This window comes from Rhinolophus hipposideros, assembly GCF_964194185.1.
Source record: "Rhinolophus hipposideros genome assembly, chromosome: 13".
Classification (NCBI taxonomy): Eukaryota; Metazoa; Chordata; class Mammalia; order Chiroptera; family Rhinolophidae; genus Rhinolophus; species Rhinolophus hipposideros.
In genome coordinates, this window is record NC_138059.1 from 65,901,444 (window position 1) to 65,916,742 (window position 15,299).

The window sequence follows — 15,299 nt, forward strand, 5'->3', positions numbered from 1 at the left end:
TGCTAAAAATTAAGTGACTCAAATAAAGTTGAGTCATGTCCTATGAAAAAAAGTAAATTGAGTTATTGCATCTTAGTTTCAAAAATAAATAGCCCCCAAAGCTGTTATTTGATTGATTTTTAACTCGATTTTTTAATTCGATTGATTTTAATAGTTATGGGAAAAGATGAATTCTCAAAAGATCACTTAGGCTTTTTAGAACTTTATTCTTCAGGCAGTACTAGCCAAGAAAATATAAAGAGTATAAACAACCCTAAATTATGCTCTTAAGAACGATTACAATATTGCTCATTGGAAACTGAGTATCTAAGGGCGAAATTCTCATAAGTAGATAATATAATAATACAACAAATGAAGACAATAATTACCATTTTTTGAGATTGTGGAACTCTAGTTACCTTTTTAATGTTCTTTAAAGTATTAAAATAAACTTCAAATTATTATGGTAAAATAAACTTACGTGGTAGTCTTGGCAGGACTTTTCTTCTGTGGAAGGCATCATGCAAAAATCTAAAAGTACCTTTGGGAAAGGAAAAATGGCTAAGATATTAGGCAGGTGACTGGGAAGGAGACAGGATTTGACCCTATTGCCAAAAGAACACCCGAGCTATCACCTTCCTTTGCTTCTGGTACCTCAAAGGTAAACTATAATTCATGTCATTCAGTAACAAAGTTTAAAAAAATCAAATGTTACAATTACCCCTGCATGCCTCAGAAATATTAAGTGATTCTGAAAAATGCCGTATGCTTGAGAAGGGAATTGTGTTTACTAAAATTTGAGTAAGAAATGTTGCATGAGTTTTGCCTAAGATTTGATGTCTTGCTGGGCTTCTAGAGCATATCCAGATAAGTAAGGACTCCTTCGCTCAGCATCTCATCGTGCTCAGGCACTGCCCCTAATCAGCTGGCAGCTGAGCTCTGGTGTCTTCCTTTGGCCAAGGTGCACCGTGCATGCTTGAGCCTGGAGTAAGTACTGTGTTTGCATCTGTACCTCTCTTGCTGAGCAGCACTGACAAAGAATGCATCAAAGCGGTGTGCACAGGATGGTGAGGGAGAGGTATTACAAGGAGAAATACTAAAGGTCCTTCAGAAGCCGAACAAAGGCGAAAACAATGAAGGGTCCTTAGAGCTACCCGAGGATGTGTAGGGACAAATGTTCTGGTGGAGTCCCTGTCTACACAAACAATTTGTCACCCCAAATCTGTGTGTCAGCACCTAGAAAGGTGGTCCAAATTCATGATCCCAAGAAAGAAATACTGCCCAGTCAGGCTGCCCCTCTGGACACAAGGCCGCAGACGACCCCCAGAGTTCCTGGGGCATCTGGTCAATCCCACATGAAGGATGAAAGGGTGAAAGGTTGGACAGTACCCTGAAGGGGAGAATCAGGGAGCCGGGCCCCACTGAAGGGCGCTGCTGGCCTGGCTGGACTCAACACCAGAAGGCCTTAAAAACTTCAGGGAAGTCTATTGGTGATGAGGTAGTTGGTGACGTCATAGGTATCGTGAAAATAAAGGCAAAACTCATCAGTAGTTCTGTGCAAGGCAGAACTGGAGAGAAAGGTCTGGTTGTTCAAGTTCGAGAGCTTTGGAATAATCCGCATAGACAAATAAAGGATGGGGTGTGTGGGGGGGAATAAGGTACAGCGGGCGCGGTTGTCTAAATTACTCAAATGTGTGAAGTGAGGCTAAATTAAGTTATCCTGTTTTAAAAATTTTTTCACAATACTAAAATACAAAGTCATTACAGAAACCTAACTAGAAATCATATGGTAGCATAAAAAAGAGAAGAAAAACCAGCCACAATCCTATACCTGTGATCATTCTTATTAACATGATGGTATATCTTTTTCAATTCTTTTCTATATTTTCCGTTTGTGGATATTTTTAACATACATTTTTTACTAATAATAATGCTGCAGGAAATATCATTGTTTATAAATCTGTCTGTCTCTCTGATTCTTCATTCAGACAGATTGGAACAACTGGAATTAGTGAGCAAGAAAGTCTGAGGCCGTTTTCTTTCCCAAATATTTATGTGCTCCCTGATGAAATGTATGAGCCTAAAATGCCAATCGATGCACCAGACTTGTTCTAACACCATTAGATATTACAAAGAGAAAAATACACATGAAGCATTTAGCACGTACTACGTGCCTGTTGAGTAAATAACAACAGTTTTACTTGTGGTATAGTACTAATAACCACATAAGCAGCATAAAAATAGTAGGATGGGCCAAACACTTTCCTAAATACTTTATATATTTGACCTCTAATTTTTGTAGTCACTTTGCAATGTCAGTATGAGCATCACTGCTGTAGAGATAACAAAACTAGAAAATGAAGCTCAGAGAGGTCAAAAAAGCAACAGAGCATGGGGCAGAGCCAGGACAAAGTCCCAGGGCCACCAGGCTCCAAATCTGGTCCTCGATTCTCAGTGTCACTATGTCTCACTGCTTCATCCTGTATTTGAATACATTTTTCCCTATGAATGACATTTGAAGTCATTCCCCTTTTCTTGATGTCTGCCCCAGTCCTCAAATCTCAGCTTTCCCAGGAGGTCTTTTATCTGCATCCTTTAGCTCTCACATGCTCCACAGTTTGTCTGCATTTCTCTAGTGGATGTCCGGTCATGTGCTGGGTTTACTCTCACAGAGAGAATCACACATTCAGAGGCTCACAGAGACCAGGCAAGCAGTGTAAACGAATGAACTGTGCCAGCTTTAAGAGCTCTTCCCCATTCTTCTTGAAACATGAGCTCTCTGTAGGCCGCTTTTATCTTCACACTTTGGATAGAGGCATGTATCGAGAAATCTCTCTCTACTACAAGGAAAGCAATTGCACAAGAATGACAATACATGGCAACTAATACCAGGCTTTAGAGCTGGTATACAAAAGGAAGAGGTAGGTGTGCCAAATGGGCAGGTGCTTGCCCATCTGAAGGAAGCAGCTGCTCCTCGCCCAGCGAGTTCTGCCTTGTGAGAAGATAGCCCAGCTCTTCTGATTTTTACAGGAAGCCAGATAATCCAGATCCCTAGGGAGCATCCTGGCTTTAAATGTTAACAACTAGTGCAAATTTGAAACAGTAACATGCATTCCATTAAAAAACACATCTGGAAGAATTATTGGGCTGGCAACCACCATTAGGAGTCTCTGCTCTAGATTTGGATTACTTGAAGAAAAAAATGTGTTGCCCATCTTTTCCCATAGTTCACACAACAACTAACAGGATCCTTCAATCCAAGTAGGTCGTTTTGCAATATTTGTTGGCTAACTTCCCCTATATCCTATAGAAAACTAGAAACTTTATTTTTGCAAATGGAAATTATTATTATTTAGGTTGTGATTACAATAAATCCTCACATTATATTATATGCCAAGCATATACCAGAAGGAGTTTTGTTTGGACAGCTTACTTTCATGCACTCAGGGAGGTATTCTACCATTTCCATGATTGGACATTTATTGCTTGGAGAATTATGATTAAAAACCTTAATACATTCTTCCCATCTGCAAAAAAAACAGACAAAGAAAAACAAAGACAAGTTTTAATCCTTCTGTGCTCCACAACAACAAAGCTGCCAGTTGATATTCAAGATTATTCTTTAGGAGAAACCTGAATCGGTTCTGATGGAAGCCATATTGGAAGTATGATCAATTCATTAACAGGGTCCTTGTCCATTAATGGAAGTGAGAATGGGGGGCCAATTCCAGGATGGCTGGTATCATCACTGTTCTCTTTCTCTAAATACCTTCTAATGAGGTAGGCTTTTGCCTTTTATTCCTCCTGAAATCATGAAATTGTATGAGCTGGTCATGTTGGGTAGAGATACTCACATTCACATACGTATGTATGTAGCACCTGATATTGAACATTTAATCTGTGTATACATCATTGAATTAAACTACAAAATAACATGCGTCAAGTGCATCAACAAGCATGAGCTCTACCAGCACATTGCAGAGTCTGCCTCGTTCTTCCTTGCCATCCAGTTGGACAGGATGAGATGGTACGATACCAAGGAGGAACTAAATCTACAGCAGGAAGGAAAGAAGAGCCCATTTACCGCCACAAGCCTCTCTGTGTAACAGGAGACTAGTTCTAAGAACTACCCAGAGTAATTTTCTGTTAACCCTATCAGTCAAATCCATCTAGAATATCTGTGTAATCAGTAGAAAACTGGTTGCGCACGGGCATTGACTGCTATTTCAAAACAATGACCAGCAGGGCAAACTTGAAACTGTCCATGCTCAAAAACACGCGCCTGATCTGCCTTGAATCTGCCTTGAACCTGTGTCCACTACTGGGTGACACTGGGCCCTTGCACATATCTATCCGTGATCATCTAGGACAGTTTTTGCACACAAAGTGACAAACAACTCTCCAACTTCATCATTAAAACTCCTGGGAGGCTGATTCAAAAAGCTACCACCACAAAGGATCACGTGTTAAGGGAAATCCCCTTAGATGGCACTAGTAACAACATGGATTTACCTGGAGAATATGTTCACCAACATCTAGTTCTGGGGTTTCTGTTGGCAGGAGACTATCAGGGAAGTCCAGGGAGGGCAGGGCGGCGTTTGCTTGACAATGACCCTGGGATTCAGCACTATACTTGCCTGAGCCCCGAGTCTCGCACAACAGCCACAAAGGCAGACTGTGCTCCCATGATTTAGAAATAGCAACTGAAGATCAGAGAGGCTATGCAGCACATCTGCCGTCACCCCAAGAGTTCATTAAAAATTGTACGTCAACACCTGACATGTAAAAGATGTTGATTAGCTGAAACTTATCCTTTTTCGCTTTCCGGTTCCTCCCAGGTTGTGAATCATCCCTTGTGCCCGAGGACCCTCCATGACAGTGCACAGGAAGACAGCGTACCTTTTGCTCCTGATGGCTGTAAGAACCACCTCCTTCCTCTTATTGTGAACTGCCATGTGCAGGAAGGAGGCCTGCTGCTTGTTGAGGACGATGTCAGCGTCGTAGCTCAGAAGGAGGGCGACAGCTTTGGCGTGGCCCTCTGTTGCAGCAAAGTGAAGCGCAGTGTTCTGTGGGAGAAAATAGAACACGAAAACCCAGGGACACTGGCTGGTTGTCCTTTGGCTATTTTACTGCTTATGTTTGTTGAACTGCTTAAAAGAACTTATGAACAGAACTAAGTATTTACTGCCAAAATGCATAACATTTAAAACTGGTGTTCAGAATCAAACTTCAAAATCATGAGTATATAGTTCTGACAGGGGTGTGGGTAGGGTAGGGTAGGCCTGGGGGGGGATATGTGAATTCCAAGTGGTTCGTTTTCTTTGTTTTTGTAGTGAGATGATTCCACAAGGACCAAGGACACACTTTCAAGGTAAGGGTGCCGGCATGAACACAGAAGAAAATAGTTCTGAGAGAATTATCATTTAGTAGAGCAGTGGTTTCCAGATTTGGGGTTTTCACAGGCTTGTAAATTTTTTAAAAATCAGAGCTTGCTATAAGGTAGCCTTGAGTTTTGCCACACAAAGACATTTTTAAAAGGACTGACAGTTTTCTATTCCCAATATTTCATGAAAGACGTTACATTTCAATAGTTACCCTCCAAAAAAGGAGAAAGAACATCACGGCAAAATAAGGACTTCACATCAAATACACTCAGTTTTGTGAAGACTCATCCCCGCCCTCTCCATTTTTCTTGGCTCACCAGGGAGTGGTGGCATTTTCTCATCAGCCCACACAGGCATGTGGACCGGTCTCTGTCAGACGGAAGACATGTCCTCAACATGCCCTCAACCCCCTGGCTCTTTTCATTCTGTTCCCCTTTCACACCTTCCTCACTCTTTCGAAGGGTCTGCTATTATAGTAAGAACCCAATAAAAGTCTATGCACAGAGCAAGAAAGGAAGAGGGTGGCTAAGAGGGCAGCTTGCTTGCAATTTCTGAAGTTTCTTCTGGGCAAGGAGTTGGGGTGGGTATGAGGAACATGATACCTACCCCTTCTTCGTCTCGCTGATCTGTTGCACACTTCAAATTAGTGTCAAGAATGACCTTCATGGTCTGAGTGTACCCGCCCAAGGAAGCATGGTGCAAAGCAGTCCAGCCATTGTGGTCACTGCTCAAGAGACAAGAAAAGGTGCGTGCATTCATTCACTTGATAGATGAAACGTGGGCCAGCGTGCCAACCCATTTGAAAGGTAGGTCTCGTGACCAAAAAAATAAAAATGTATGTCTGACTTCTAGCAACTAAATATTTATGACATATTTATAACAAATGACCTCATTTCAAGCCTAATGGGCTTACGTGATCCACCTACAATGTGATTCACACATATTTTTTAATTTAGCAGATGAAAATATAACAGTATATAAATACATTATCAAACACTTGGGGGTGGGTGAAGCTAGAGTTAGCATGTCTGTGTCATCCCTATGATTCTGAAGGCCGTAATGGACTTATACACACTATTTTAAATCTTGTTTTATTCTTTCATTGAGCATCGTTATCAAAAAATTTCCATGATGGTGGTATCAGTCTTCATGACCACTGGTTCCTGATAGCAACAACAACAATAAATAATATCATTTCATAATACACGACTAGATGATACTTAGCTTAGTGTCACTTATTCTTCTAAGAGTTCGAGTCTGAGGAGATCTTTCCCCTTGAGCTTTCAAAGATGCTTCCTTAATCCCTTTGGGAATATGTTTGTCCTTCCTTACAGAAATTTAGGATTACCTTCAAAGAAGTCTTGATATTTTCCCAAATTAGATATAGAAAAATAAAGTGTGAGGTCCTGATTCAATTTAATTTCTGTGCTAGTGAACAACTGTGTTTGGGTGCAAAAGCCAGCTTGCTATTTCAGTTACGATGTAATTAAGCAAAAAGTCTCTGGCTGGGTCCATTGGGGTCCCCTCTGCAGGTCCTTCTTTGGAAGCAGGAAGGAACTGAGCAGAGCATGCCATTCCCATCTGCGTCACGATATTGCTGGGACCGGTGTCTGATAAGAAAGTGTAGTTTTGAACGTTAGACCAATTAGCTCTTTGCTCATTCAGCTGGGGGAAATTAGGAGGTAGCGCCTCATATCACTGTAAAACTTTTCTAGGTTTTCCTTTTCCTTTTACAAAGATGTCATTTAATTATGCTACCTTTTTATTATGCTTAATTATTTTAATTTGGTTTTGCTCCTTGTGTTAAAGTATAATGAAATTCAGGAATATTTGATATCTCATGTTGTAGCCTAAAAGGGTGCTTTTTATGTCTACCATTCGTCAGACTGAATGAAAAGTAGAGTCTCTGCATTTGTATGGGGCGTGTGTGTATTGGGTGTGTGTGCAGGTACACACACACACACAGTTTTGTATCTGCATATAAAAGATGGTAGCATGATGAAGTAAAACATGAGGAACTATGTTTCAGAGCTTCTGGGAACTACTCTGCACAAAGCCATTTCTTCTGTGACCCTAAACAAGGTCTTCAGCTCTGTTAATCTCCATGTCTTCATTCGTCAATTGGCAATAATACTAACTTCTCTTTGAATATTTGAGAAGTTGTATGTTTTGAGGAGTGAATCAGATGGATAAAAGTACTTAGTGAGATAGAAAGTTAGATACCATAATTAAAAATTAAATAGAAAAACAGCCTGGAAATGGCCAGTTTAAAAGAATATCTAAATATTCCAGTGATGTACCCTCACCTGAGAAATAAGGCACCTCTTCTCAGGAGAAGCTGAACCACTTTGTCATGCCCATTTTTTGCAGCCAGGTGGAGAGGAGTCATTCCATGAAGGTCACCTTCATTCAGAAGCCTCGTGTCACTCATGTCTTGCAGGAGTCTCTGGCACGTATTGATACGCCCGTAACTTGAAAAAATGAGGTTTCATAATTTTCAAAGCAAGTGTTAAGCAGAAAGCAGACATGCTCATCTGTCACATAGACTGACCCTTACCTGGCTGCAAAATGTAGGGGTGATTTTTTATCTTTGCTTTTGGAATGAATGGACACATTAAAGTCAAGGAGGTTATTTACCGAGACAGGGACCCCCTGTCTGCATGCGTAATGGAGAGGGGTACACCCATCATTGTCTTCATCCATTACCAGCTCTTTAATATGTTGCATCTATGGGAAAAAATTAATATTCTAAGTATACTGCTGCTCTCATGCTAATCATAGTGTTTTCCTAACTAGTCTGCAGAATTGTGTTTTCCAACAAGGGTCAGTATGTCTACCTGGAGGGGAAAAATATAAGTAACCTGAAAGGTTCTAAAGTAAAATAAATATGGACGATGGTGCTCTGACTCTCATTACCATAGTAAAGGCTCTGAGAAATCCTAAGAGTGGGAAATGCATTTAACATTTTTAACCTAGCGTTTTCCTAATGTATTTGACTAAGGACCACGTGACCTCCACACCCCTCCCTTCACTATTTTCCCCCCAAATAACAATGAAGAGCTGAATACTCATGTGTTCTGTTAGGTAAAAAGGATGAGGTGTTAAAATTAGGTTTACTTTATCTTTTGTATGAATATTAAATAAAAAATGAATGCCAAATGAGCAGCTTTAGCCCATCCATAAGCATATTTTTATTTTTGTTTAAAATATTCAAATACATTTTTGATTCTTTATTAAAGATATTGACAATATTAAAATCTATTTATTATAAAAATATGATGCACTTCAGATAACACCTACTAGTCACTCATTAAATATTATCTGCCGTATATAAATATGGAGATAAAAATTTCAACATGTCAACAAGTCAAGAATGTTGAGCAATTTTCTTAATTGATGATGGAGTATTGCTCATCCATGCGTGTACTTGGCTTTTCCATTAATAGGCAACTCATAATGGTCAAAGAGGGAAGCAAAGCTGACTTATCTACATATAGATGAGTCATACAGGAACATACGGGGATATACGTATATATACGGGGATATATACGGGAACCCTTTGTAACGTGGAAAATTCAATCCCAGCATAATTTATTTTCATCATCATAATCATCACCACTAGGTTGTAAATAAACATTCAAATATGGCATCTTTATTTTAAAATATTTTTTAAATTCTGGAATCAGCCTTCATAATAATAAAAATCCCAAGAAAAATCACTTTACTCTCTGTTGAGCCCAACTCATTTTATGGGACTCCATACAGATACATGTACATTACCTGCATAAACTCAGGATGCAAATTTTTTAATCCATATGGTTGCTGTACAGTCAAATGCAAGAAATTACGTCCAAGATGATCTTTTATGTCTACATGGGCACCTGAAAAAACACGATATAAATATAACTTCTACTCATTTATTTAAAGCATGGCCAATGGTGGATTTTCAATTTAAGAAAATTTTAAAAATTTTACTTTAAACTCTGCCAACTATTAACTTACAGGAAACTGTTTAGATAAGAAAACTAAATATATTTAAAAATGGGTTTACCTTTGTTTGTATGGGTGTGTGTGTGTAAAAGGAAAGAACATATGATTTATTACATTAATTAACATATGAGGTCTTACCTTTTAAAGCATAAAAAAAGTTGGAAAGCTTAGATATCAAGAAAAAAGAGGAGACGACACCTCGGTTCTTTGTTATCTTCACATCAGGTTAGTATCTAAAATGGGGCCACTTTTAGTACCCACATCACATAAAACTAACCTTTGAGAGAATGTAGATAAAATGTTCAGCCTGGGATGTAATAATTGCTTTATAAATGTTATCTATTACTGTTGTGAATTATCTTTTCAAGCATCGATCCCTTACTGACTGAACATGATTCTAGACATGGGAAGTATTCTATTTATGTTTGCATTTTATCACCTGGCCCAATGCCTGGCACAAAACAGATAATAAATGTTTATCTAACCAAATTAAGTAGCAGGTCTAAGGGCTCTGGTCCCTCATGGTACCTTTGGAGAGGAGCAAATTTACAACATTCCAAGATGCAGACGCAGTGGCTAATAACAGAGGAGAGCGTCCTTCAGAGTCGGTGCTATTAATATCTGCTCCCTAAAATAAAACAAGCTATCAACAAATGCTTATGAATAGATAAATAAGCTTACATATAACCTGTAAATAATATAAATACATTGGGAGAGAGTGCCCATAATATCATTCAAGCATATGACCCACCACAGAAGTGCTTGAAACTTCCCTATAATTCATACATTGTAACATCAGAAATGAAGGCATTCTTTCATAATTTTTTTTTTATTAAATGTATTGGGGTGACAATTGTTAGTAAATTTACATAGATTTCAGGTGTACAAGTCTGTATTACATCATCTATAAATCCCATTGTGTGCTCACCACCCAGAGTCAGTTCTCCTTCCATCACCATATATTTGATTCAAGAACAAAAGTTGTCTCACATGTTCGTCTTTTGACTGACAACTGGCCATAGACTGTGTGACTACCTCAACCATAAAAATAAAACCCTCACAATAAACTGCATTGAAGAAAACATAGGTACTAAACTTATGGACCTTGGGTTCAAAGAGCATTTTATGAATTTGACTCCAAAGGCAATGGAAGTAAAAACTAAAATAAACAAATGGGATTATATGAAACTGAAAAGCTTCTGCACAGCAAAAGAAACTATTGACAAAATAATGAGACAAGCAACTGAATGGGAGAAGATTTTCGCAAACAGTTCCTCTGATAAGGGGCTAATATCCAAAATATACAAGGAACTCATGAAACTCAACAACAAAAAAACAAACAACCCAATTGAAAAATGGACAGAGGACCTGAAGAGACATTTCTCCAAAGAGGATATACAAATGGCAAATAGACATATGAAAAAATGCTCAACATCGCTAATCATCAGAGAAATGCAAATGAAAACCACAATGAGATATCACCTCACCCCAGTCAGAATGGCTTTCATCAACAAAACAAATAGTAACAAGTGTTGGAGAGGCTGTGGAGAAAAAGGAACTCTCATACACTGTTGGTGGGAATGCAGACTGGTGCAGCCGCTATGGAAGGCAGTGTGGAGGTTCCTCAAAAAATTACGAATAGAATTACCATATGACCCAGCAATCGCTCTCCTGGGTATCTACCCCAAAAATATAAAAGCATTTTTCTATAGAGACACGTGTACACCAATGTTCATTGCAGCTTTGTTTACGGTGGCCAAGACATGGAAACAACCAAAATGTCCTTCGATAGATGAATGGATAAAGAAGTTGTGGTACATATACACAATGGAATACTATTCGGCGTTAAGGAAAGATGATATAGGAACATTTGTGACAACATGGATGGATCTCGAGAGAATAATGCTAAGTGAAACAAGTCAGACAGAAAAAGCAGAGAACCCTATGATTTCACTGATATGTGGTATATAAACCAAAAAGAACAAGACAAACAAATGAGAAAGAAAAACTCATAGACACAGACAATAATTTAGTGGTTACCAGAGGGTAAGGGGGTGGGGGGTGGGTGATGAGGGTAAAGGGGATCAAATATATGGTGATGGAAGGAGAACTGACTCTGGGTGGTGAACACACAATGGGATTTATAGACGATGTAATACAGAATTGTACACCTGAAATCTATGTAAATTTACTAACAATTGTCACCCCAATAAAATTAATTTAAAAAAAATAATAATAAAAAAAATAAAAAAAATAATAAAACCCTTGATCTATAGCAGTAGTGGAGTTTCCAGTGTAAGAAAAGATTTTTAAATGTCCATAATAAAAAAAAAATCTTCCAAATGTATCGCATATACGTGACTTTAAAAACATTCACAAGACATCGTTCACTTTTTAAAAAAATCTACTTTATCTAAAATTGATGAAATTAAATAATTGAATTGAAATACTTCAAATCATAAAGTGAAATTGTAGCCAAATATTTAAGAAAATTTGTATTAAAAAAAAAACACCCACATCTTATGTGGTTAAATGAATAAGTCAATATTTACTGTTACATGTTATGGTTATAATAGTTGATATGACAAGAAACAAAGGCTTTTATAAAGTTAATGGGAAAAAATTCTCTTTAGGACAGGGTAATAAAAATAGCTTCCACTCCGATTGTGGATATCTCCCTGTTCTTTGAGTGCCCACTGAATGCAGATGGTGGTGTCAGCAGTATCCCCTTTGAAAACACGATGGTGGTCGGTTAGATTGTGCTACCGTTCCCTTGCCAGGTAACCACGCATGACAAAACTGTGGTATATTATGAGTCTTCCCAGGATTCTTCTATGTAAATATCAAATACCCAAAGTTGCTATTAACAACAAACACATGTCAATACTACAAATGGCACTGCATTCATTGCTGATACGGCGGGGCTTAAATGTCCCACATTCACGCATACAGAGGGTTTATTCAAAATTGACTCAATAGCCAACTGATTTCCCTTCTTAGAATGAAAATGATCTCATACTTTTACTTGTAAACAAACATCCTTGGACAACATTTTTAATTCTGAAGAAGGGTCAGTGAGTCGCCAAGCCTAACACTCCTGGAACCAGGTGGGTCACACAAGAGCTTTCCTTGCCCTATACCCACCCACTTCCCACATGGAACACACTGATATGGGCACCAAAAGTACACTATGGTATTTGTAACTTGATGGTAATGAAATTTGGCCATTATATTCATACACAATACACTCTATGTGCCAATGTGTCCGTCATCTTTTCTGTAAACTTTTCTGCTGATAAGCAAGAAACAAATTTTGTTAACTTTTGAAAATTCACATTATGTAATTAAGTGCCTTTCAACTGTAATAATAATGGAAGAAAAAATTGTCAAAGGAATAGTTACCACTGAAAGTAAGTATTCTGCTAGTTCATGGTGATCAAATAATGAGGCCCTGCAAAAAAGAATGATAAGCATGTTAAGGTACTATTGATATAAACATATAAAGTAAAGCTACTATATTCAGAAAGTCAATTTCAATGATCACGTAATAGCATGATAAAATGCTAGAGAATTTAGAACCTTTCAAAATCTGTAACTGATTCTGATTAGGGTAATCGTAATAGAAAAACATCAAATGCATCACAATATTTTCTTCCTCATCTTTTAGTAAACCTGTTTTCTCCATGTTCTGAAGTGAGTAGTAACATCTTTCCTAAGGGTTTAAAATAAAAGATTAACGGAACTGATTGTAATTCCCAGTTGACCATGGAGAATAACAATAGTGGCATGCAAGGTAAGCCTAAAATTCATCTGCAGTGTTCAAAACTCCCTTTGGCAAAAGTCAACAAGGCAGAGTTAGCTCTCCTAAGGTTTTATGAAGCTAAAAATAAAATGTGGGGAGAATTGAAGTCGTTTTGGTATTCTCTCACATCCAGTGATAAAAATAATGTTAATAAAGCAAATAGAAAGTTTTCAATCTATTAAAGTGTCCTCGGAACAAATGTTAATACTAATGATTTAAAACTTTGTTTCCTATTGCCAATCTTATGTCTTTTATTCCATTCAAGAATATGTCAGCTCTTTTTAGCCCTTTGTATATAAATCTTGGAATCAGCTTACCAATATTCACCCCAAATTCACACGAGATTGTGTTATATTTAAATTATATTAAATGCATTTAGTAATTTTAGGAAAGAAATAATGACATTAAGGCTCCATTTGATTTGTTCTTATATCTCCCCAGTCTAGAGCTTTGCTACTCAAGGTGTGGGCTGCAAATCAAGAACACTGGTACCACCTGGGAGTCCGTCAGAAGTGCAAGTACTCAATAGGCGCTGGACACTGAGACTTGGAGAGATTGAAGGATTTGTCAAGGTTACATAGTCAGGTAGGGCTGGAACCCCATTCCCCCGACTCCAAAACTCACTGTTTCAGCCAGAACAGGGTCCTGAGGTCTTTGCACTACCAAAGTAACCAAAAGAATTCTAGCCCAAAGAGCAAACTTTCCTTTGAAGCTCAATATAAATTCCAAAAGTCTCTTGTTATCAGGTCATTCCAGGATCCTAGATCAGGATTAGGTTTATCAGAATTAGACTAAAACTGATCTAAGACATCTTTGGCCAGTCCAATTTAAGTATGTCCTGCTAGAGTTGTCACCAGGCTGACGATACATATGGGTCAGGTAGATGGATCTATTTTTTCTGAAATAATTCCTTCTTATGCATAGTTACATACGAAAGCTATGCTCTACATGGACACATTTTAACTATATCCAGATAATTGCGTTTCTAAATTGGCTAAATATTGGAATCACTTAAAGAGTTTTAAAAATTCCTGATACCCTATCCAAAGACTCTAATGTAATTTGGGGTACGAACCTGACTGGGATTTTGTAAGTTCCTCATATGATTCTAATGTGCAGCAGTTTGAGAATCTCCAGTCTAGAGGTTAGTCTGTCTATTGAGTTTTTGTTTTATTTCAAAGGATTTTTTTTTTTCATTTCTAGGGTTTCTACCTGGATCTTTCTCATGTAACAATCTTCGATTCATAAATGCAAATTTGTTTCTTACAATCTTTTATCTTAATCTATTCATTTTTACAAAACTGGTTATCCATTCCTTTAAATTTCTGAACGTCTTCAAAATCCTTATTATTTTTCAGATTACCCTTTTATTTCTAGTTCCATGGATGTAAAGTAGCCTTTTGTTGATTTTGTTGTCTTTCGTAAGTGTTCCTTTATGCTATGAAATTTTGGTTTGCAAACTCATCTTAAGTGTGAGTTCCTTCGAGTTCCTTTCTATCCAGGCATATCCCATTGGCGTGATGGTTTGCCATTGCGTACGTTCATTCCCCCACCTCATCGATTTAGACCCAGGTCTTATATTGGTAGCTAGAGTTTCTTTTTCCCTGAGGGATACCGTAGATTTCCAATAGGTATATGTCAGCTCCCTGCGGGCATTCCAGGCTGCCAGCATGCTCACAGCTGAGTGTGTGTGTGTGTGTGTGTGTGTGTGTGTGTGTGTGTCTGTGTGTGTCTGTGTGTGTGTCTGTGTGAGGGACAGAGAGACAGACTGAGAAGGCTCATCTCAGCCACCTCTGTCACTCCCACCAGAAGCACTTTAGTCCATATCTTCCCAAAGGAACTGAATTCTCCGTCTACACTGCCTGTTTCCTGTCCTAGCAGCATCAGATGTTTTATTTCTCTTATGTGTAATTTCTGTTAAACTCTACAGAAATATTTATCTTGTGTGGGGCTTGGGTATCGTCTTCTAAAGCAGTATGTTTTGAAAACATTTATAATTGTGGGAGTGGCAGAAAGAGGAATAGGGTGGGAAAAGTGGAACATCCGCATAGATCTGCTCCGTTATCTTCACCAAAAATGAGGATAAGACCCACAGATTAGAAAGGGCATGGAAAGCCATGCCTGTTGACTTCCTGAGCATGTAG

General features: G+C 38.3%; 1 protein-coding gene across 1 annotated transcript in view; it reads right to left on the reverse strand.

The window, feature by feature from the left end:
• The window catches only part of TRPA1 (transient receptor potential cation channel subfamily A member 1), a gene marked incomplete at both ends in the record, with an annotated part of 47,638 nt that overhangs the window by 14,221 nt on the left and 18,118 nt on the right, over nucleotides 1–15,299 (reverse strand). The window contains 9 exons of the mRNA XM_081071015.1: nucleotides 461–520; nucleotides 3,413–3,506; nucleotides 4,879–5,045; nucleotides 5,970–6,087; nucleotides 7,670–7,834; nucleotides 7,921–8,090; nucleotides 9,144–9,244; nucleotides 9,882–9,981; nucleotides 12,756–12,804. Coding sequence (XP_080927141.1) covers nucleotides 461–520; nucleotides 3,413–3,506; nucleotides 4,879–5,045; nucleotides 5,970–6,087; nucleotides 7,670–7,834; nucleotides 7,921–8,090; nucleotides 9,144–9,244; nucleotides 9,882–9,981; nucleotides 12,756–12,804 — 1,024 coding nt within the window. The remainder of the gene's footprint in view (nucleotides 1–460; nucleotides 521–3,412; nucleotides 3,507–4,878; nucleotides 5,046–5,969; nucleotides 6,088–7,669; nucleotides 7,835–7,920; nucleotides 8,091–9,143; nucleotides 9,245–9,881; nucleotides 9,982–12,755; nucleotides 12,805–15,299) is intronic.